The sequence below is a fragment of the Saimiri boliviensis genome, chromosome 12, assembly GCF_048565385.1.
Source record: "Saimiri boliviensis isolate mSaiBol1 chromosome 12, mSaiBol1.pri, whole genome shotgun sequence".
NCBI classification, from domain to species: Eukaryota; Metazoa; Chordata; class Mammalia; order Primates; family Cebidae; genus Saimiri; species Saimiri boliviensis.
Genome location: NC_133460.1, coordinates 79,633,800 through 79,658,780, shown reverse-complemented (window position 1 = coordinate 79,658,780; position 24,981 = coordinate 79,633,800). Strand labels below are relative to the sequence as shown.

Below are 24,981 nucleotides of genomic sequence, written 5' to 3'. Positions count from 1 at the left end.
TATGTAGTAATATATGTAACACTCCCTAATAGTTCAGTGTGTTTCTTTCACATGTAAAGTAAGCAATCACTTATTATTACAATAATGTAATAAGAACATAAATAGTATTATGTAATAACAAAAACATATTTATGAATATTTATACACATTTAAATATATAAAATATACTGTATTAGTTAATAATTTTATATATGCTCGGTCATTCAATATGTATGAGTTGTATTCACTATTTCATGTTTAGGCAGCTGTATTTTAAGCGAATATACTAAATATTTGAAAGGCTTTTGTTATCAAGGGGTAAGTCTCCTATTTTTTGATGTAGCATTACAATGTACATTTTTTATATAGAACATATAGAATACACTGATTTCCCTCAAAGTCATAAATGCCCAACAGGTCATTCATCGGAGAATATTGAATTTTGAGTCTATTCTAGCATAGAATCATTTACTTCAGTGTTTCTACATCATCACAGCACATTGGAACACCCAGGGTCTTTTATTTTAATTAACAATACCTGGACTCCAATCCAATACAATTAAACCAGAATCTCCTTGATTGGCACTGGAAGGAAGGAGAAGAACAGAAAAACATTTTATCTCTATCCGTGGGCCAAAGTCCACTCAGAAAAAAAGCACAAATTGGATCTAGATGATTGCTTACTTCACATGTCAAAGAGACACACTGAATCAGCAAGGGAGGGTTATAAAAGCATGGCAGCGCAAGCTCACAGTTGTCTTAGTGAGAAGAAGAGGCTCCAATGGATCCTTTTGTGGTCCTGTTGCTCTGTCTCTCTTTTTTGCTTCTCTTTTCACTCTGGAGACAGAGCTCTGGGAGAGGGAAGCTCCCTCCTGGCCCCACTCCTCTTCCTATTATTGGAAACATCCTACAGATAGATGTTAAGGACACCAGCAAATCTTTCGGCAATGTAAGTAAACTTTATGTTCCCCCAGTCACTTGCAAAGGATAAGTTATTTGACTGTTATTTTTAGGTAAAATATATTCCTGGAAGCACACTATTGCAATAGATCATTGTACAGCAAAATACTGCCTCTGAATTTTGATGTTTGTCTTTTTAAGTCTGTCATTGTCAGAAATAGTGGAGTAAGTTGATGCATTTTGTAGATACATAAACATTGGGGTCACTGTATGATAGAATCAGGTAACACAGTGGCAAAAGTTTGAAGTGCTGTCGCCCTTCTTTGCTTCATAGTGTTTTTCTACAATTTTTGACTGAAGGGAAGTGTGTGTGACTAGAAATTTCACCCAATAAGTCCTCTACTATAGTAGTCCTGTGTTTTATTCAGAATAGCCATGAAAATTCAACTTCTCTGAAGATTCATTTGATACCTGATGTGAAATAAAAATATCTATGGGTTCAAGACAAGCATAGGTGCATGTAATAAAGAAGTAAATAGTCAGGGTCCAATTAGTGGTAACAGAATTCTTTTGGATTCTGCACAAAGCTGTTGTCTGTAGTCAAGGTTGCAGGAGAATGGAAAAAATGGTTCTTTCAGGAGATGCTGAATGTCCTGATTCTACCTTTATGGTGCTTCATGTTTCCGTATTGGTAATACCAGCAGTTACAAACTGAACTGGGCATTAGAATTGCCTGGGGTGACACTGAAAATACAGATTTCTAGGGTTCATGATGGGACTGCTGAGTCAGAATCCTCATGGTAAGAGCTTTACAGGTGACCCTGAAGTCCTTAGCTGGGTATTGGCCTCAAGGTGGACATGGAGGAGTGATAAATTGCTCAAGCATCAATGTTTAAATTAGCAGAGGGTCAAGTTTGGAGCTTCTATATATTACCTGTTGGACTTTCAGAATGAATTTGGAATTCTCTGGCCTCAGTTTCTTCATTTTTTAAATGGGGTAAATGAATGTGCTGAATGTGTTGAAGTGAGGATTAACTGTGATTTGTGTACCAATTGCCTGGGTATTCCATGGCACATCATAGGCTATATATAAGTAGCAGCTGTAACAATCACCATCACATTCATTACAAAATTCAGAAATATCCAATCTATGTGTGGCAAATATAAACATAAAGATACAATGATAATATTAGTCTGAATCACACATAATATTTGGAGCAGCTCGTGACTTATTTTGCTGCTATTTGCATTTCCTTTCCCAGCTCTCAAAAGTCTATGGTCCTGTGTTCACCGTGTATTTTGGCATGAAGCCCGTAGTGGTGTTGCACGGATATGAGGCAGTGAAGGAAGCCCTGATTGATAATGGAGAGGAGTTTTCTGGAAGAGGCATTTTCCCAGTATCTCAAAGAACTAGCAAAGAACTTGGTAGGTGCGCATATGCCTGTGTCAGCTTTGGTAACTGGGATGAGGAGGATGGAAAAGAGAGACTTAAAGAGCTTCTCCGCAGAGCTTAGCCTATCTGCATGGCTGCCGAGTGTTGCAGCTCTTTCTTCCTTGGTTGTGAATTCTCCCAGTTTCTGCCTCCTTTTTTTTTTGTTGTTGTTGTTGTTATTGTTAGGAATCATTTTCAGCAATGGAAAGAGATGGAAGGAGATCCGGCGTTTCTCCCTTACAACATTGCGGAATTTTGGGATGGGGAAGAGGAGCATTGAGGAACGTGTTCAACAAGAAGCCCGCTGCCTTGTGGAGGAGTTGAGAAAAAACGAGGGTGGGTGATTCTGCATCACTGACCTTAACAGTCAGCTGTCTTCACTGATATCCTTGGAAACATTTCAGGGGTGGCCCGATCTTCATTGTGCATCCTGGTTGTCAGCCCTGAGGTGGTAGAAGCAGGTTTGAAGCACAGAGACAAGAGAGGTTTTGTGTATCTGTGGTTTGCCTGTACTGATGTGTTGGTTCATATGGTGCAGGGATAAAAGATCATTTAATCCTATTTTCTGCTCAATTTTGTTTCCTGGTTTCCAAATCAAAAATTATAACTAAGGGTATTGAGTTCATTTTTGAAAAGAGTTAAAGAAGGTTTCCCCCATAGCATAAATCTGTGTTACCACCACCTGAACATTTCACCTGAGAACACTTGGAAGGTGGACATGGTGGAAATGACCCCATTGCACTTTTATGGAACATGAACTAAGTGACATATGCTTTCATTTAATTAGCATTTTTTTCATATGATCAGACTCACATGTCTGGGAATTCCTTCCAGGTCCATGCCTTCAGCTCTAGCCAGCAATGACACTATGTATGTTTTTACTTTCTTAGGTATATCTCAGTACAGTTCTCATCAATTCTTATTTCTCAGGAAACACAGTCCTATTTGAAAACTGTCAGGATTAATTACTTCTTGTTAACCACTACTTACTGTAACAATTTACATGTTTGAGTAAATATGTTCCATAGTATAACTCAGCAAAATATACAAATACTAATTTGTAAATAATTTGTTTAACTAGATTTTAACTATGATTAAAAACTCTTTATCCTCTCTTCCTTAATTTTAACTAGCCTATGTTTTCAGTTTTGCTCATCTTTTCTTCCCCTGTATTGGATCTTAGCTTTGAAATTTGTGATAATCATTTTTGACCCACTGCCAATCCTATTCACCTATGAAGTACTTGTCATAATCAATATGATTATCAGCTGGGATATCAAATTACCTTTTTCCATTTACTCTCCCAAATGCAATGACAAAAAGCCCTGAAAATCAGATTGTACTTGAGAATCTCACACACACAGACACACACACAGACACACACACACACACATGCACACAAACACACACACATTCACCAAGTCTTCCCACATTACCTTTCCTCCCTTTGGCTAAAACAACACTTTTTCTGAAACTTAGAGCCCTGTAATGTTTAAAGGAGCCTGTCATAGAAGTAGCTAACTCAGTAGGTTTCCTGTTTTTCAATGTTCCAATGTCCCAACTTTATTCAGAACTCTTTCATTTCATGTCACCTTTATTTAGGAGCTATAGATGTGAATTTGGGAGCCCTTTCCATTAATGTTCACTAGTGACTTGGTTACAGCAATTTCATTTTAGAGATTCCCTCACCAAAAAACAAAAATCTTTTAAATAATTTCTGTACCTGTAAAATGATAGACTTGGCCTAACTTATGGCCAAATTTACAACTGCATTAAAACATACTTATCTTAATGACTATACTGAATAATATCCCAGAATCCACAAAACAGTAGTTTCGCCCACATGAATTAAATTTGGAGGATGGTTGGGAATGATAAACATTATTTCTTCAGGAGGGAAATTCTTTTTTTACAAATTGAAAAACGAAATAAAAAGATTCCATTTATCAATTTACTTTTTGGTTAGCCTTACTGGAATTTAGATTTGAAATAAAAAGTTATCCATTTTACTTATTTAGATAAACAAATCTATGTTATACTTAATGCTCATTTGTATTAGTTTTTCTTCTCATATTACATGGATGTATCTGCTTTTCACATTTGTTCCCTCAAACACATGCATTCAGTCCCAATCTCCCTGACTTTATTTCTGTTGGTTCAGCCCACAATGCTTTCAGCTATTCACTACATATAAGACATTTACAGGTCCCCAACTTTTCTCTTCCCATCTCTGTGCTTTATCGTCCAGAGACTTTGCAGACAGATGTGATCCTTCTCTAAAAACTTGAATTATTTGGATTTTGAAAAAGTCGTCTTTTTCTTTCCAAAATAAAAGACATCTTTGGTTAAAAGAGTTTAAGTAAAGGCAGTGGATATGAATTACCACATGTGAAGTGACATTGTTTAGCTAGATTGTAATGCACAGCTCATATTTAAGGTAAAAATGATATGTTGATTTCATTCATGTTGATTTTTTCTTTTGGACATATGAGGAATTTGTAAGATATTGTTTAAAATTTATAAATTCCCTTTATGTCTTGATAAATGCGTATCTTTTAAATATTTACATTTTAATCATATTTTAAAATTGTTTTTAAATCTTTAGCCTCACCCTTTGATCCCACTTTCATCCTGGGCTGTGCTCCCTGCAATGTGATCTGCTCCGTTGTTTTCCAGAATCGATTTGATTATAAAGATGAGACTTTTCTCACCCTGATGAAAAGGTTCAATGAAAACTTCAGGATTCTGGGCTCTCCATGGATCCAGGTAAGGCCAAGATTTTATCTTCCTGGGAAACCACCTATGCTCTTTTTTCTGATAAGTCCAAAATTCTATTTGGTGATTTACCAAGGCATGAAGTGCATGTTTGAACACCACAGTCCTCAGAAATTTATGAAGTGAACATCTAGGAAAGATGACCAAGCTTTTTATTTTACACACAGAAAATGAATGCCCTAATACAGGGGTTGCTTTCAAGTCTATTGGCCTCCTGACCAGTGATTTATCCACTAAATCCAAAAGGCTGTTTTGATAAACTACTTTGGTGAAAGCCCAAAATCATGCCCATATCACTCCATGGACATCTGGGGCCTTTCTGAAGATTTTCATTACTCAGTAGGCTTATCCTCCAATCCACACTTACTGACCTCTTCTTCACATTACTCTGCAGAAATGTCCTAATGTAGGGAAGGAATATCTCCCATCAAAAAGGGAGAATATTTGTGACCATAGAAGGTGCCAGGAAACACTGATTAGGGCAGGGGTGTTTGATGCTGCAGCTGAGATCCTGGCTAATGAGGCAGCTGGGTTAAGAATGACAAAAAGAGTTGGTGTTATGATGTATGAACCATAAACAAACATCCAAATTTTACCGTTTCCTGAGTTGCATGCCCTACATTCTGCCTAAATAATAATTGTGTGATCTTAGAGAAATCACTTAAGGTGCGCAGTTGGGTTTTAAGGTATCTTTTTGCTGCTCCCACTTCTAAAACACTAATTCCATTTTCAAAGCTACTTGACAGCAATAAAAAATTTGTGTGATCTTAGAGAAAACACCCAGGTGCACAGTTGGGTTTTAAGGTATCTTTGAGCTGCTCCCACTTCTAACACACTGATTCCATTTTTGAAGCTACTTGACAGAAATAAAAACAGTGAGCTCTAGCTTTGTGTTCTCCGTGAGTTGCCCAAACTCCCTTAACCTCTGGAATCATCGACTAAGTATAAATCATAGTAATTCATGCCATATTATATTTCAAGGTTGTAGGGAAGACTTGGTTTAAAAATGAGAAAATTGATAATAGAAATACTTTTATACAATAAAAATGATGTATGAGTGAAGAAAATTATTATCTTTGATTCCCTGGTCAAAATTTTCTCCCTCCAATCTTTAGGTAGAGAGAATTGCTATACATGCACAATAAAAATTTCCCCATCAAAATAGATACAATATTCTATTCATATTTATAGCTATAATTTCTAATCAGGGCTTGGTGGAAGATACATATGTCTATGACCTGTTTATATTTACTATTTTTTTCTCTTTTAGGTCTGCAATATTTTCCCTCTCTTCTTGGATTATTTCCCAGGAACTCACAACAAATTGTTTAAAAATGTTGCTCTTACAAAAAGCTATATTGAGGAGAAAATAAAAGAACACCAAGCATCACTGGATATTAACAATCCTCGGGACTTTATCGATTGCTTCCTGATCAAAATGCAGCAGGTAAGACATTAGCAACAGCTCAGTATTTTGATTTCTTCTTCATTGTGTGATTCATCAAATCCTTCTGTAATTTACTAGGGATGTTTAAATGGTCAGGTCAGCAATGTTTGACAAGCATCTTAATTACATACTGTGTTTATGAACCTGCACCAAACATCATGGAAAATATAAAATTGTCAAATGGCTAGAATGCATAGACCCTATCTTTTGGAAGCATTGCCATATTAGCAATTTCGATTCTTTCAATCCTTTGACATGACATGGTTTTACATTTATTTAGGTATTCCTTATATTTTTTTAAGCAACACTTGATAGTTTTCAGTCTTTTATCTTCTTGGTTGTAGATTCTTAGGACTTTTGGCCCTTTTGATGCTATTGCAAATTTAATTATTTCCTTGATTTTATTTTCATATTGCTCAATTGCTGATATAAGCAAATACAACTCATACCTGTATCAATCTTACACAGTACAATTAAGCTGAAAACATTTATCAGCTCCTGGTTTTTTTTTTGTGTGTGTGGGTTTTATGGACTTTTATTTATATAGAACTGTTATTTTAAAATAGAAATAGTTTTACATTTTCCTTTCTTACCTAAATGCCTTTTATTTCTCTTTCTCGTCTAATTGTTTTGGCTAGGACTTAAGTACTGTGCTGAACAGCAGTAGTGAAATTGCATACACTTGGATCATTTCCCCCTGATTTGGGGACATAAGCATTTAGATTTTCACAATTTTATATAAAATACCTTTGGAATTTTTATGCATATTATTATAAGGAATTTTTCTTCTATTCATATTTTTGGGTTATTTTTATCATGAAGAGTATTGAATCTTGTCTTATGCTCTCTCAGCTTCTATTAAGATGGTCATTTTGTTAGATTTTTTCTTTCCATTTAATAAGGTGGTGTATTACATTGATTGCTTTCTTATTGAACCACCCTTGCATTCCATGTATAGATCCCATTTAGTTACGACATACAATCATTAATTTTTTTAAAAAAATATATGCATAACATACAAATTGCTAAATTATTTCTCTTTCTTATCTAATAGTTTTGGCTAGGGTCTTAAGTACTACGTTGAATAGCAGTAGTGAAAGCCAATATACTTAGGTTTCTTCCCACTGATTTTAGGTCATTAGCTTCTAAATTTTCACAATTTGATATAAAATACCTTTGGAATTTTTATAAATACATTGTATTATAAGGAATTTCCCTTCTATTCATATTTTTGAGTGAATTTTTAAGTTATACTTTAAGTTCTGGGATACATGTGCAGAATGTGCAGGTTTGTTGCATAGGTATACATGTACCAAGGTGGTTTGCTGCACTCATCAAGCCATCATCTAGGTTTTAAGCCCCACATGCATTAGATATTTGTCCTAATGCTCTCCTTCCCCTTGCCCTCAACCCTGCAACAGGCCCCGGCATGTGATGTTTCCCTCCCTGTGTCCATGTGTTCTCACTGCTGAACTCACACTTTTGAGTGAGAACATGTGATGTTTGGTTTTCTGTTCTTGTGTCAGTCTGCATAGAATGATGGTTTCCAGTTTCATCCATGTCCCTGCATAGGACATGAATTTATTCTTTTTTATAGCTGTATAGTATTCCATGGTGCATTTGTGCCACATTTTCTTTATCTAGTCTACCATCCATGGGCATTTGGATTGATTCCAAGTCTTTGCTATTGTAAACAGTGCTGAAATAAACATATGTGTACATCGACCTTTATAATAGAATGATTTATAATCCTTTGAGTATATACCCAGTAATGCGATTGCTGGGTCAGATGGTATTTCTAGTTTTAGATTCTTGAGGAATTGCCACACTGTCTTCCACAATGGTTGAACTAATTTGCACTCCCATCAACAATGTAAAAGCTCTCCTATTTCTCTGCATCCTCACTAGCATCTGTTGTTTCCTAACTTTTTAATGATTGCCATTCTAACTGGTATGAGATGGTATCTCATTGTGGTTTTGATTTGCATTTCTCTAATGACCAGTGATGATGAGCTTTTCTTTCATATGATTGTTGGCTGCATAAATGTCTTCTTTTGAAAAGTGTCTGTTCGTATCCTTCACCCGCTTTCTGATGGGTTTTTTTTTTTCCTGCAAATTTAAGTTCCTTGTAGATTCTGGATATTAGACCTTTGTCTAATAAAGACTATTGAATTTTGTCTTATGCTTTCTCAGCTTCTTTTTTGATAACAATTTTGTTAGATTTTTCCTTTCCTTCTAATAAGGTGGTGTATTACATTGATTGATTTTTGTATTGAACCACCCTTGCATTCCTCCTATAGATCCCATTTATTCATGATGTATAATCCTTAATTTTTTTTTTTTTTTTTTTTTTTGAGACGGAGTTTCGCTGTTGTTACCCAGGCTGGAGTGCAATGGCGCGTTCTCGGCTCACCGCAACCTCCGCCTCCTGGGTTCAGGCAATTCTCCTGCCTCCGCCTCCTGAGTAGCCGGGATTACAGGCACGTACCACCATGCCCAGCTAATTTTTTATATTTTTAGTAGAGACGGGGTTTCACCATGTTGACCAGGATGGTCTCGATCTCTTGACCTCGTGATCCACCCGCCTCGGCCTCCCAAAGTGCTGGGATTACAGGCTTGAGCCACCGCGCCCGGCAATTTTTTTAATATATATATTTTTATTGTACTTTAGGTTCTGGGGTATCTGTGTAGATCATGCAGGATTGTTGCACAGCTACATACATGGCAAAATGGTTTGCTCCCTCCATCTCCCCATCACCTGTATCTGTTATTTCTCCCCATATTATTGCTACCCAACCTCCCTATCCCCCTCCATCCCTGATTTAGTCCCCCACAACAGATACCAGTGTGTGATGCTTCCCTCTGTGTCCATGTGTTCTCATTGTTCAACACCTATGAGTGAGAACATGCAGTGTTTGATTTTCTGTTCTTGTGTCAGTTTGCTGAGTATAACTTTAAAATTCACTAAAAAATATGAATAGAAGGGAAATTCCTTATAATACAATGTATTTATAAAAATTCCAAAGGTATTTATATCAAATTGTGAAAATTTAGAAGCTAATGACCTAAAATCAGTGGGAAGAAACCTAAGTATATTGGCTTTCACTACTGCTATTCAACATAGTACTTAAGACCCTAGCCAAAACTATTAGATAAGAAAGAGAAATAATTTAGCAATTTGTATGTTATGCATTTTTTTTTAATTAATGATTATATGTCATAACTAAATGGGATCTATACATGGAATGCAAGGGTGGTTCAATAAGAAAGCAATCAATGTAATACACCACCTTATTAAATGGAAAGAAAAAATCTTACAAAATGACCATCTTAATAGAACCTGAGAGAGCATAAGACAAGATTCAATACTCTTCATGATAAAAAAAACACCAAAAATACGAATAGAAGAAAAATTCCTTATAATAATAATATGCATAAAAATTCCAAAGGTATTTTATATAAAATTGTGAAAATCTAAACGCTTAGTTTCTTTGCATTGGGTTAGCACATGTTCTTTTAGCTGGATTTTCTTTATACCTGTCGATGTTCATCTGTGGCTGGACATTCAAGAATCGGTTATTTTTGTCATGTTTGAAGTCTGGGATTTTTTTTGTACCCATCCTTCTTGGTAGGCTTTCCAGATATTAAGAAGGACTTAACCTGTTTTGATTTGCCCCTAGAATACTACGCTGGCAGTGAATTGCACTTTTTTTTTTTTTTAAATAAATGGGAAGTGAGTTGTGTTGTAATCTAAGCTGTATCTGCTTTAGGGGCACTCCAAGACCAGTAATGCAGTGGTTCTTGAAGACTTGTAGATGTACTACCTTGATAATCTTGGACAAGCTCCAAGAGAATTCTCCAGATTACCAGGCAGAAACCCTTGTTCTCTTCCTTTGGTTTCTCCCAAATAAACAAAGTCTCTCTCTCTCTGTTCTGAGCCATCCAAAGCTGGGGATGAAGTAACACAAGCACCCATGTATCCACCACCACTGTGACTGCACTGGGTTAGGCTTAAAGTCAGCAGAGCACTGGGTCTTGTCCAAAGCCTGCTGTAACCACTCCCTAGCTACTGCCATGTTTTCAAGGATCTGGGGTTCTACAATCAGCTGGTGGTGAATCCAGCCAGGCCTGTGTCCTTTCCTTCAGTGCAGCAAGTTCCTTCAGTCCCCAGGCATGTCCAGAGGTACTACCCAGAAGCCCAAGACTAGTCAAAAACCTTAGAAGTCTATTTGGTGTTCTGCTCTACCACAGCCTAGCTGGCACTCAGACCACAAAATGCAGTCTTTCCGACTCTTCTCTTTCCTTTCTAAAGGCAGTGGAGTTTCTTTTGGCAGTGAAAGCTAGGCAGCTTGGGATTAGGAGATGGGGGATGATAGTATTCCCTTACCCATCCCCAGCTGGTGTCTCAGGTTGCACACCCCCATCCCCAGTCTACTGTTTGCACCCAATTCAGCACTGGGACTCACATAAAAGTTACAGTCCTTGTAGCCTAGACTGCCTTTCAAGTTTATTTACAGTCCCAGAGTCCTATAGCCCACAGTGATGAGGCTTATAGAAACTCAGTTCCAACTACTGGTATCAAAGATTCACCTTTGGCCAGGGCTGGTTTAAATGCATCAGTGGGCATCAGCCGAATTTGGGCTGGTTTTCCTTTCTGCCATAACAGAACAGCACTGATTTTATGCTCTAAAATTGCTATGCTTTCCCTCCCTCAGTATTAAGAAATGCTCTCTGAACCATGCCACTGCTTCCAGGGGAAAAGAGGGTGTCAGTAATTCAGTACTATTTTTTTCTACCTCTTCAGTTCCTCTTTCAATGATATACATTTAAATCTAGGTACCCATCTGATTTTGGTTTTATGAAGGTACATTTTGTGTAAAAAGCTGTTAAATTGATGTCCTTGCAGGAGGAATAATCAGTGAAGCTTTCTATTCTGCCATCCTGTTCCACTCTCCATTTGTATACCTTCTTTTGAGAAATTTCTGTTCGTTCTATTTGCCCACTTTTTAATGATACTACTTGGGTTTCTCCTTATAGATTCTAGAAAATAGTCCTTTGTTGAAGGTATATTTTGAAAATATTTTCTCTCATTCTGTAGGTTATTTGCTTACTCTGCTTGTCATTTCTTTTACTGTGCAGAAGCTCTTTAGTTTACTTAGGTCCCATTGCCAACTTTTTTTGTTGAAATTGCTTTTAGACACTGAGTTATAAATCCTTAGCCTATACCAAAGCTCAGAAGAGTTTTTTCTAGGGTTTTGTCTAGAATTTTTATGATTTCAAGTCTCATAAAAGTCCTAGTCTATCTTGAATGAATTGTTGTATATGGTGAGATAGAAAATCATATCTCATTCTTCTACATGTTCCCCTGGGAAATATAAGCCAAGCACAGATCCTACAGCTACCTCCGTAGGTGGCTCTCTCCTGCAAGAAACATCTCCTAGCTGGAAACCGATGGGCACAGCCTATTACCGCATCTTCTGTCAAAATAACATAGCATTTGTGAAGGAGAAAACTTTTGTCTTATATCAGCTAACACCATGCCTACATTATCCCAGCTAACCAGAAGGTCTTGAGTGTGTTCACAAGCCCAGTACATTGCTAGTGCAGCTGGCATTTGAGAAAACCACCATACTAAGGCTATTTATAACCAAGGAAATCTTACAGAGTCTATGTAACTCTCCTGCCACTCCCAACAGTGGTGGTGCTTGCACCTGCTGTTGGGAGACCAGAGGATAGGCAGGCCCAGTTAAGCCCCACTCAACATTGTCCTCCTTTGTACCAAAGAGTGCAGTCTAAGCCACTGTACATCTCTCAGGCCTTTCCACAGTCTGAGGCATCAGAGATTTCCAGTTGGCTGACAAAGAAGTCAATGACCAATTATCCTCAAATGAAGAGCCAATATTACAGGTGAATAATCATAGGCCAAATAGAGTATGAAAGAGAGAGTAATGGAGCTTATTGGTCAACTCAAAGGAAGAATCTACAACTCACAAACACACACACACACACACACACACACACACACACACACAAATAAAGTAAGAAGCTGGCAAAGGTCAAACACTGAGAGACTTAGTAATCTATGGAAAAGGCAGGTGGCAGGTGGGAGTGTTCTCTGCTTTCCTACCCAATCTTGAAGACTGCTAGGGTCTGAGGTCAAGGTGGGCTTCTTTGCCTTCATGAGCACAAGTACTGTAGTGAGCTGTGGTTTTGAGACTTCTTGAGGACATTACCTTGTTCACATAAGGTCTCTTTCCTTTTCCCTTGGATCTGAGCTCTTTTTAACTATTTTTGTAGAATTCACTAATGAAGATATCCTGAGCTGGAACTTTTTTTAGCATGGGAGTTCTTGATTGCTAATTCAAATACTTATCAAAGGTATACTCACACTTTACATTTATGAGATCTTTATTTGATTAGTCCCTTAGCCTTGGCATTTGCATTGCCCCTACTCTTCTGCATCCAATATAGGCAGTTAATACCTCAAGTCTTTGTATTAATAATTGACATTTCTCTTCACTTTGTATATTCCTACTTATTCCTGAACTTGTTCCCTAGAATAAGTTGCCTGTTGCCTCCCATCTGGATTGCAATTTTGTTAGACCTATCTTGTCTTTGTGAGCTCATTCTCTTTCATTACATTTTATTCTTAGTTTTGTTCACATATTTGTTTTAAACAATTTCAGCTTCATAATGAATATGTAGGCAATACTGAGTCTTTGTAAATTTTTGATGAAAGAACAGAATTGCAAACTCTTGATTCAAGAGAGTAATGCTTTTCATAATATGGCCCCAATTTACCTATATTTATAAACTAAAATTGTTTTCACTTAAAAATAAGAAAAAAATTATAAAAATGAATGTGTTAGGCTATTCTTGCATTGCTATAAAGAAATATCTGAGGCTAGATAATTTATAAGAAAATGGGATCTGCTTGGCTCACAGTTCTGCAGGCTGTACAAGCATGATATTGGCATCTCCTCAGCTTCTGGAAAGTCCTCAGGGAGCATTTGCTCATTGCAGTAGGCAAAACAGCAACAGGCACATCACATGGCAAGAGAAGAAGCAAGTTAGAGAAACAGTTTTAAACAACCAGATCTATGTGAACTCACTTATTTTCAGGATAGCATCAAAGGAAAAAAATTCATGAGAAATCTACCCCCATGATCCAATCACCTCTCACCAGGTCCCAAATACAACACTGGGGATTGGATTTCAACTAAAGATTTGGGGAGACAAGTATTTATTACACAAACTATATCAAGAGCTTAACCAAATAGTTGGTTTATACATCTCAAATACAAGAAGTCTTATGGTGGGCTAGATTAGAAATAATATGGTAGCCCTGAAGCATCAGAGAGTCAAGTGCCTTATTTTTTTTTCACCATATTTAGTATAGAAGTCTTGATGACTATGACCAAATATTCATGTCCCAAGATGATGTCAAACCTACCTCCTCCTTCACATTTGTGTTTTGAGTAATAAGAAGAAAATAAAAGAAGATTCATGTTCTGGTTTGATTGTGTCCCCTAGAGTTCATGCACTAAAAATGATTGCCCAGTGCAATAGTGTTGGAAGGTGCAGCCTAACAAGACATGACTAGGTCATCAGTATTCTGCCCTTATAAGTATACTCATATCATTACTGCGAGAGTTGTGTGGTTCTTGACAGTTTGTTATCAATGTGAGTGTGGCTCTTTCTTGTTCTCTCACTCTTACCCTTCCTTGTCCTTCTACTTTTTGCCATGCAATGAAATAGTATGAAGGCAATTGCCAGAGGCCAGTGCCATCCTCTTGGACTTCCCAGTCTTTAGAATCATCAGAAATAAATTTATTTTCTTTATAAATTACCAAGTTTACAGTATTCTGTTATATAACACAAATTGAACTAAGACAGGGCATCAATGTACTTCTGCTTATATTTCTGGGGAAATAAATATTCTTTTTAACTAAACTAAGCAGCAAATGATTTCATGAATGGAATTTGTAGGTCTATCAGGAAATAAAGTTTGAGTCAACTGATCTGCAGTTTCTGCCATACCATATGGTTATTTTTTCTAATACTGTATCGCCCAGTTTCTCTCCTGGCTAATTTTATAACAGTGTGTTTTTTAAAAAATTTAGTGTAATTAGATATGCTGGCACGTAATTTCTCAGATAATTGCATGAAATCACTTCTAGGAAAAGGATAACCAAGAGTCTGAATTCACTATTGAAAACTTGGTTAGCACTGTAGCTGATCTATTTGTTGCTGGAACAGAGACAACAAGCACCACTCTGAGATATGGACTCCTGCTCCTCCTGAAGCACCCGGAGGTCACAGGTAGGACCACAGATGATGAACAAACTGAATTTCAGAACAATGCTGAGAAGATGGTGCCAGTGTCCTCCATTCTGTTTCCCTTAGAGAAGCTTCATTCTTTAAATTTCTGTGTCATCAGCTGTAATCTGTCTAAATTTGATGACATCATTAAAAAGGACATCTTCGCACGATGGAGGAGGATGACCAAGATAAGTAAAAACAGTATGGCAGCAGCAAAATGAATAAAGCCCTGATTAAGTGTCTGGATTTCAGCAGAGGCAATTTGTGGTAGGGAGAGCCAACATAATTTGGCCTGGTATTGAATGTTGGTTTTATTATGAAAAGTCCACTTTGAACAGTAGGTACATTCTTGAAGATATCTTTTCTCATTTTGAAAATTCCATGCTCTAATGCTGGGGTAGGGAGATAAAAACAATCTTTATTGAAGCATAAGTGGAAATTCTAGAATTGTAGTGAGGCATCCTGAGATAAATTCCAGTTTGAGAAGTAATCTAAAAGACTCCTAAGAAAGGTGTTTTCATTTAAGCAGAGGCCATACCTAAAGGAATTTTATTATTCTAGAAGTGTGTTTCATACAACTGCGGTTTTACCAAATAGGAATTTTTGGAAGGGGGGTTAATAATTGCATCTTTCCAATACAACTTTTCTTTAGAATTTACAATTTACCTTTAGAGTAAATTCTACATTTCCTTAGACTTTACCTTTAAATACTTCCTGTTTTGCAGCAGATAGCATCCCTTTTCCCCTGTGTCAGGATCTCACAGAAATTTCAATAACTAAATTATAAATTAAAATTAACTTGCTGAAGTAAAAGGAGAGGAGAATAGAAAACAGCCAATAAGTCTTTAGCAAATTTCTAAAATACAGAGAGTCAATGGAGAATTGACAATTGACACAGCATAGAGGATGAAGTTGTAACCTAAGTGTCAGCAGAGGAAGATTTATCAAGAGGAAAAGCTAATATGTGTCGTGTCACTATGATTCTTATAAGGTTATTTGGAGGTATCAAGGGCCAAAGAAGGTAGAGAATGGGGCTGAAAAGGAGGCTCTCCCAGGTTTTCTCCATAACTCCTTTTATCAGGTACCTGATTTTTTCCCACTGGAAAAGTGAGGCACACTCTCCAGAGAAACTGAGGCTAAGAAGCCCTGTACTTGGGAATAATTTACAGGGCCAGAAAAGAGTGAGCTGCGAAGCCAGAAAAAAAGGTTTGGGAAAGATGTACTCCTCAGATTCAAAGCCTCAGCATTTTTCTCCATCTTGCTTCCTGACATTCAGTAGTCAGCTAGATATTCTCCAGAGAAGAAACAAGTCTAGAGAAAAGACCCCCATATTTTGCCATGTTAAGTTACAAGCGTTCAGCAAAGTAAATGAAATTAAAACATGCACCACAGGACACAGGGTCATAGAATTTTGGAACACCAGAAGTAAAGGGAAGATCTTTCAGAGACATATATTAGGTCATGTATAAAATATCAGCATTCAGACAGCATCAGAATTCTCAAGCATAGTATCTTGTGTATTAATAGAAAAAAAATAGACCTGTATGCTTGCTACAAATTTCATGTTCTATACTAACTTTCTCCAATACCAGAGGTTGTGCTCCATCTCATTTCTCAAACCAAGTCAGTAGAAATCACAGGTGCCAGGAATCAGCAGACCTCATGTAAGAGAATGAGAGTATCAGAGAGACTGCTGGGCACCAGTCCCAGAAAACAACCACTTCAGAAAAGACCAGGTGGATAACACATGTAGAGGAGATGTCAAGAAACAAAGAGATGTGATTCATAGTCTGAGATTTCCATATAATTGGGAAATTATTACTGGGAGTTGCAAACATGTACCTGAGCATGTGCAAATAGTCTAACTTGAAGCATATAAAATTGTGATTTAACTAAAGAGCTAACGAAGAATGTGTGTGTATAGATGTGTGTGTGTGTGTGTGTGCGTGTGTGTGTGTGTGTGTGTGTCAGAATGATGTAAATAATGAATAGTGATATAACCTAGAATTTTGGTCTAAATATATTCCGATAAGTAGGAGAATTGTGTGTGTTTGCGTGTGTGTGTGTGTGTATACATATTGCTTTGTGGGTGTGTGTCTATATATGGAATAGAGATGGAGATTAAAATTCTCATCTCCCATACCAGAAAATCATAAAATATTGTCTAAAAATTGTTAAGTAAAAAATATAAAGAGATAGTGGTTATTTAGAAATATGAATATACACTTCAGAAGAAGCTGCTAGCATGTTCAAAGTGGCCACAATTGGGAACTGGAAGAGCAAAGAGAGTACCATTGCTAATTGCACCTCCCACACACACACACACACATGAATGCGCAAAAAACACAAACACAAATATATTTATAAAACCATTACAATTTAGCAGTATACCTCATGTATTATTTTGATAATATATATACTATTTGATTCTTATTTTTCTGTTTACAAGTGCTGTAATTTCTTGACTTATTGTGTTCTGTTTATTTTTTAAATTTATTACTTACATCTCTATTAGTTGTTATGTGTGTTAATTTATAGAAATGTACTTGTGTACTGTAATTACTAGTTTGTAAGAGAATGATATGTATCTATTTTATGGCAATTCTCTTTATACGGCTGGTTGTACTTCTGGACATGTAACTCATGTTTGTAATGTTGTTGGGATTTTTATGTGATGTTTAATGTGGCCATGAATTGCTATGATAAATGTTCTATGTATCTCTGTTTCCATCAGTTCTTCCTTGTGTCTTGTCAGCTAAAGTCCAGGAAGAGATTGATCATGTAATTGGCAGACACAGGAGCCCCTGCATGCAGGATAGGAGCCACATGCCTTATACGGATGCTGTAGTACACGAGATCCAGAGATACATTAACCTTGTCCCTGCTGGTGTGCCCCATGCGGTGACCACTGACATTAAGTTCAGAAATTACCTCATCCCCAAGGTAAGCTTGTTTCTCTTACACTATATTTCTGTGCTTCTGAAATTTCCAAAATGCCAGTTTGACTCCAATCGTCTAAAAACACAAGATGAGAGAAGTCCAGTTCTCATATATGCAGCAGCTTGATGGACTTTCTGCTATTTTGTTGGGGCTATAAAGATTTATAAAGCTCTTTTCTTTTTTTTCTTTTTTTTTGCATTTTAGGTTTTGGGGTACATGTGAAGAACATGCAAGATTGTTGCATAGGTACACACATGGCAGTGTGATTTGCTGCCTTCCTCCCCATCACCTATATCTGGCATTTCTCCCTGTGCTATCTCCCCCCAACTCCTCACCTATAATAGGTCTCCTTAATAGGCTACTCTTAGGTGTTTACATTTTCAAATAATTGTTGAAAATAATCAGTGTGCCAATTTCCCAAAACACTCTTCTGAGATTTTTATCAAAGTGACATTCAATGCATAGTTCAATCTGAGAAGACTTAGCATGTTCATGCATTGAATTTTTAAATTCATGAATACGGTTATGCTCACAACTTACTGAGCTTTATTCTGTTTTCTCAGTAATGTTTTAGTTTCAGTACAGTGGTTTACAACTCTATCATTACATTTTTCCTAGATAATTAATATTTTATTGTTATAAATTTCTATTTATTTGTAACTGGTATATGTAATTGTATCTAATTTTACTATTCTGATGACCTTATATCTATCAACTTTCCTAAATTTACTGATCATTGCTAATAATTTACCTGTGGATATGCTTGGAATTTCTATATACATTATCTTGCTATCTAGGTATGTATTAATATGTGTTTTATTTCTTATTTTCTAATTATTTTGTCCTTAATTTATCTTTATTGCATTATTGCACTGGCTAGTCTTTCCAGGATAGCACTGAACAGAATTGGTGATAGAGGGCATCCTTTTATTTCATTTCTAATCTGCTGGAGGGTAGAGTATAAGAATATTAATATTTCACTACTAAGAATGATGCTTTTACTATTTTAGTAGATACTCTTTATCAGAAATCTTTAAGATGTTAGTAGATGTTCTTTATCAGATTAGGAAAATTTTCCCTCTTCTCTTATTTTTATATAAATTTTTGTCATGAATATGTGTGCAATTTTATCAAATTGATTCTCTGCATCTGTCTGATTGCATACACTGGCCTCACATCCCTCACTAAATATATATAAGTATACAGAAAAAGCTGTATTTGCTCTGTTACTTATTGTATAGGACTTTTGTATTTATATTCATAAGATATTTTGTCTGCAACTTTTCTTCTTCAAAAGTTTCTTGTCAGAGTTATGATAACAAGATAATGCTGGCTGCATAAAACTAGGTGAGAAATGTTCCTAATGCGGGTCTGTTTTTATTGCTTTCCCTTTCTTCCACTTTTCTTCTTGTGACCACTTAGTTGCATTCTTGAAATGCCTAAAAACCTTTGGCTTGGTACCAGATATAATATATGAAAAAATGCAGAATTTCAGAGAATGGATTCATTCCTCTCTCATAGGCAGTAATAATGACAACACCTCCTGTCCTGAATCAGAATTGAACATGATGTGAACACAGTCATATGGTCTGTAGGTATGGACTTACCTCTCTGAGGTTCTTCCATCACTGGGACCAATTTTTGCCTTTGTAATCTGGAGACCAATTTTAGTCTTTGCAGTTTTACAATACCTTCTATCACATGGTTTCTGTATTCAGATGTTTTCCTTGCTGTGCTATAAGCCACACAATTCCACTTACTATTATGCAATTAAAAATAATAGAAGTTATATTTTCATGAAGGAAAACAATGAGATTGATAAGGTTTCAATTACTAATGTCATCCTCTGGAGAAGACAGAATTGATAACTTATAAAGATGCAATGGGGTTTGCCCTAATTGTCACTGATTTCCTGCAAGAGTTAGGACTTCAATCTACACTGTTTTTACCAAAGCACACAGCCAGGAGAGGCTTGTCTTTCTCAGTGCTGGAACCTATCTGTACCTCCATACTGTAGTGCGTATGCCCCAAAACGAAGATTTTCCTTATACACAGTAATAAAGTATTGATACTCAGTAGTTATTGTTCAAATAATAGTACAGCCTAATTTAAATGTTTCCAATTTTCTGAGAATATTTTTATGGCTTTTTTCTTCTGCAGTTTACTATCCAGGCAAGGAACAAGCATATAATTAATTTGTGTTGACGTTTTCACCTCCTATAATTAAGGAAAGTTCCTTTCCTTGTTTGTTTCCTTTCAATCAGTTGATCTTTTTGAGACCAGCAGTCATTTAAAATGTTCCTCAGACTGGTTTTGTGTGACTGTTTTCTAGAAGAAGATTCCAGCTACAAATTTGGCAAGAAAACTACATAGGTGCTTTAAATATCCCACTGAATCACATTGATGAGGGACGAGCATAAAATGTCACATGTGCCATTATTGTTCATGCTAAGTTCCTCACATAGTATGGTGGTGTCCTTCAGATCTCACATTGCAGAGGTTCTGCTTTTTTTTTTTTTTAATTGAGACAGAGTCTCACTCTGTCACCAGTCTGGAGTGCAGTGGCATGATCTCAGCTCACTGCAACCTCCACCTCCAGGGTTCAAGCAATTCTCATGCCTCAGTCTCCTGAGTAACTGGGACTACAGGCGTGCACCACCACACCCAGCTAATTTTTGTATTTTTAGTAGAGACAGGGTTTCACCATGTTGGCCAGGATGGTCTCACTCTCTTGACCTCATGATCCTACTGTCTCAGCCTCCCAAAGTGCTGGGATTACAGGAGTGAGCCACTGTGCCCAGCCTGATCTGCTTTTTATATGCAACTAGCAAAAATCTATGGGGGTACATTAAGACTATGTGTAACTCCTGCTTCCAGAATCACATACCCATTGATTCTAGCTTTATTTGATGATCCTTGCCTGACCTGATGATCCTGACTTGAATAGTGACAAAGTGATAATTTTTTTAATTTTATCTTTTCAGTGTTTTAAACTAACATTAATCTATAGATGGTAAAAATAAATATAGTTTTTACTTGTTATTGCACTTGTTATTATCATCTCAGAAGATATCATATTTAGATTAGATGTTTATTTACAAAAGTTTCATGAACAGTTACTCTGGACATTTCAGATATCAACAGAGATTTCCATTTTAAATCATAATCTACATAATCTAAACACAAGATGTGTGAAATTTGAAGAGATGAAATAGAGCGGCAAGTGGGGACAGACAAGGGCATCCAAACTTGATCAGGAGAACATATTCAGAAGGTTACACACAAGTACCCAAGATGTAAGACTTCAAATGTATTGGAAAGCTCTTCAGCTAGATTCCATCACTGGCCTTAAACTCATCCATGTAAATTACTGTATCTGGCTGGACCTGAGTTTCCTCATCTAAAGATCAGTGATATGAGGCTATGTGATGTCCACTACTTCTTCTCACTTCCAGTCTTCTTTATAAATCAGATTATCTGTTTTGTTACTTCCAGGGCACAGCTATAATGTCATCACTTACTTCTGTGCTGTACAGTGACAAAGAATTTCCCAATCCAACGACCTTTGACCCTGGCCACTTTCTGGATAAAAATGGCAACTTTAAGAAAAGTGACTACTTCATGCCTTTCTCAGCAGGTAATATAAACTTATCTCTATCTGTATTTAAGGGAAAGATAGAACTCTTGGGAATCAGTTGCAATTTATATGGCACCTCCTCTGGGTCTGGTAGAATTGCTATTTGTTCATCATCAAGAGCACAACTCCCGATACCCATGTGCTCCACCCTAACAATACACCCTCATTATTGGGCCAGATAGTGGGGCTTTGAGGAGTTAATTCCATTGTTCCTAACTGAGAAAACTAATGTCTAGGTTCGTTGAACTCTGCCATTAGATACATCACTAAGTTACCCAAGAGCTCCTCCTAGAAGGCAAACTTCATCTGATCTTTCCTTACCTGCCACGAGAAATGTATCTAAGTCCACAACTGCTTTGAGTGTTTTCTACATGGTGTTCCTCACCTCCCGGGCTGAGCTCTAGAGGCACAGGTTTCAATGAGAACAGAATGAATTCTTAAGAGGCTCACTCCTAAGTTAGGGAAGAAGAGTAAACAGGTCATTGTAATTTAGTCAGACTGGGACTTTGAGAGAGAAAACCACAGTCCCTGGGTAGGGCATAGAGAGGGGACCTGCATGCTTCTTGCTCTCTCATACAACACAGTGAGACATAAAATGGAGTGAGTAACTCAGATGTTTGATCTCCTTCAAAGGAGGTGATAAAATCTAAGGGAAGGCTGGGCATTTTGAAGGAGTTAATGAATGACAGAGAAGAACATTTACTTTAGATCAAGGATGTCAGACATTTGCTAAATAATCATGGGGTTCAGGAAACATTGGCAAGGTAGGAGGTTACTTTATGGTGATTCCAGAGCACTCTGTCTTCCTCTAGTCATGATCATATATCCTGTATTCTTGATTTTCACACCTGCATTTTGTGTGCTGAGTCTCTGGCCATGGAATCTCCTTCCTTTATTCTTTGACCTTTTTTTTTTTTTTTTTGAAATTTTATTTTTTTATTTTTTTATTTTTTTTATTGCATTTTAGGTTTTGGGGTACATGTGATGAACATGCAAGATTGTTGCATAGGTACACACTTGGCAGTGTGGTTTGCTGCCTTCCGTCCCCTCACCTGTATCTGTCATTTCTCCCCATGCTATCTCTTCCCACCTCCCCACCCCCCCGCCCCTCCCCCATTTCCCCCCAAAGGACCCCAGTGTGTAGTGCTCCCCTCCCTGTGTCCATGTGTTCTCATTGTTCAACACCCACCTATGAGTGAGAATATATGGTGTTTGATTTTCTGCTCTTGTGTCAGTTTGCTGAGAATGATGGTTTCCAGGTTCATCCATGTCCCTACAAAGGACGTGAACTCATCGTTTTTGATGGCTGCGTAATATTCCATGGTGTATATGTACGACATTTTCCCTATCCAGTCTATCATCGTTGGACATTTGCCTTAAACATCAGACCTATTACCATAAAAACCTTAGAAGAAAATCTAGGCAAAACCATTCAGGACATAGGTGTAGGCAAGGACTTCATGACCAAAACGCCAAAAGCAATGGCAACAAAAGCCAAAATAGACAAATGGGACCTAATCAAACTCCACAGCTTCTGCACGGCAAAGGAAACAGTCAGTAGAGTGAATCGGCAACCAACAGAATGGGAAAAAATTTTTGCAGCCTACCCATCTGACAAGGGGCTGATATCCAGAATTTACAAAGAACTAAAGCAGATCTATTCTTTGACCTTTTATGTCTGCTCTATATTTGGCACTGTAGATACCAAGATGACAAGGGCAGAGACCTTCATTCAAGAATTTACTTTTTCTTGTCTTTTTTCAGATGGAATCTTGCTCTGTTGCCCAGGCTAGAGTGCAGTGGCATGATCTCAGCTCACTGCAACCTCTGCCTCCTGGGTTCAAGCAATTTTTCTGTCAAAGCCTCCCAAGTAGCTGGGACTACAGGTGCTCACCCGCCACACCATACCCAGCTAATTTTTGCATTTTTAGTAGAGACAGGGTTTCACCATATTGGCCAGGCTGGTCTCAAATGACCTCAAGTGATCTACCCACCACCTTGGCCTCTTAAAGTACTGGGATTACAGGCGTGAGCCACCATGCCCACCCAAGAATTCACATTTTAGCACAATAGATAAATAAATACAAAATTATGATTCCAGGTGATCCATGCTTTAATGAAAGCATGAGTATAATGTTGAGGAAAACCAGAAAGGGTATGGTTTTATTACTTGAGGGGATTATAAATAGTGTGAAGATGAAATAAAATTGGACCTATGTCCTGAATGTAGCCTAATAAAGGTGTATCTTAGCCAAAATGAACAACAGGATATGAAACTTGAAACTTCATGGGGCGTTCAACATTGATAAAGAGTGTGCATGGCTAGAGCAGAGAATAGATTACGTGAAAAGTGAAAGGAAAGATCATGGAATATCAGGTTTGAAACAGGAAACAGAGATATGCTTGTATTTATATAATGATAGATGGAAACTCAAAGTGGCAAAAGACCTGTTTTAATGTGGAAATAACTAATGAAGTGATTGTTATGAGTATTTGTTAAATATTTGTTGAACTAAAGATGCCTATTGAGATTAGATGTTAGACAGATAGTAAGTGTGTCCATTTTTGTACATTTGTTTGTCCCACCATCCATGATTCCATCCATCATTTCATCCCTCTATTCATCCACGTGTTTGTTCATCTACCATCATTCATCAGTTATTTACTGCATTTTCTGTTTGTGCAAGTCACAACAGTCACAGTTTAATAAAAGGAGTAACTACTTTCTCTCTTTGTTATCTTTAGGGAAACGAATTTGCGCAGGAGAGGGACTCGCCCGTATGGAGATATTTTTATTCCTAACCACAATTTTACAGAACTTTAATCTGAAATATGTTGGTGATATAAAGAACCTCAATACTACTGCAATTAGCAACGGGATGGTTTCTTTGCCACCCCTGTACCAGATCTGCCTCATTCCTGTCTGAAGAATGCTAGGTCATCTGGTTGCAGATCTGCTGTCACCTGTAACTTTTTATCAAGGACATTCCCACTATTATGTCTTCTCTAACCTCTCATCACATCTTCTGATTCCCTCAATATCCCCATGAGCATTCAACCTCCATTAAGGAGAGTTGTTCAGGTCATTGCACAAATATATTTGCAATTATTCATACTCTAACACTTGTATTGACTGCTATATATGCTAATACTTTTCTAGTACTGATGTTTTAATGTTATCACTGTAAAACACAGAAAACTGATTATTGATAATTTAGATATATTTCTTTTGTGAATGTGCTAAATAAAAAGTGTTATTGTTATTAATCAGTTCTCAGACTTTCCTTCCTTTGTGCATAATGTAAGAAATTTAAAAAAAGAAAATTCCAGGGAACCCGGCTTGTCCTCATAATGATAAGCAGAGAATGACAAAGGAGAAGATGGTAAGGAAGGTCTATGGATGTTTGACACCTAGAGTTGAAGGTTTGGCTTTATAAGAGAGAAAATCTCTCCAAGGGAAGAAACAACCTTAAGGGACATATTGAGTTCAGTTGTGTATTTGTGGAGATAATGTGAGGCTAATTACTTCAGGGCCATACAATTAAATTA

General features: G+C 37.0%; 1 protein-coding gene across 1 annotated transcript; it reads left to right on the top strand.

The window, feature by feature from the left end:
* Positions 1-718: 718 nt before the first annotated feature.
* Positions 719-24,699, top strand: CYP2C8 (cytochrome P450 family 2 subfamily C member 8). Its single transcript, XM_003922368.4, has 9 exons — positions 719-928; positions 2,142-2,304; positions 2,498-2,647; positions 4,917-5,077; positions 6,357-6,533; positions 14,714-14,855; positions 17,611-17,798; positions 21,291-21,432; positions 24,178-24,699. Exons 1-9 carry the CDS (start codon positions 761-763, stop codon positions 24,357-24,359), a joined length of 1,473 nt encoding a protein of 490 aa, XP_003922417.1. The 5' UTR covers positions 719-760; the 3' UTR covers positions 24,360-24,699.
* The last annotated feature ends 282 nt before the right edge of the window (positions 24,700-24,981 follow it).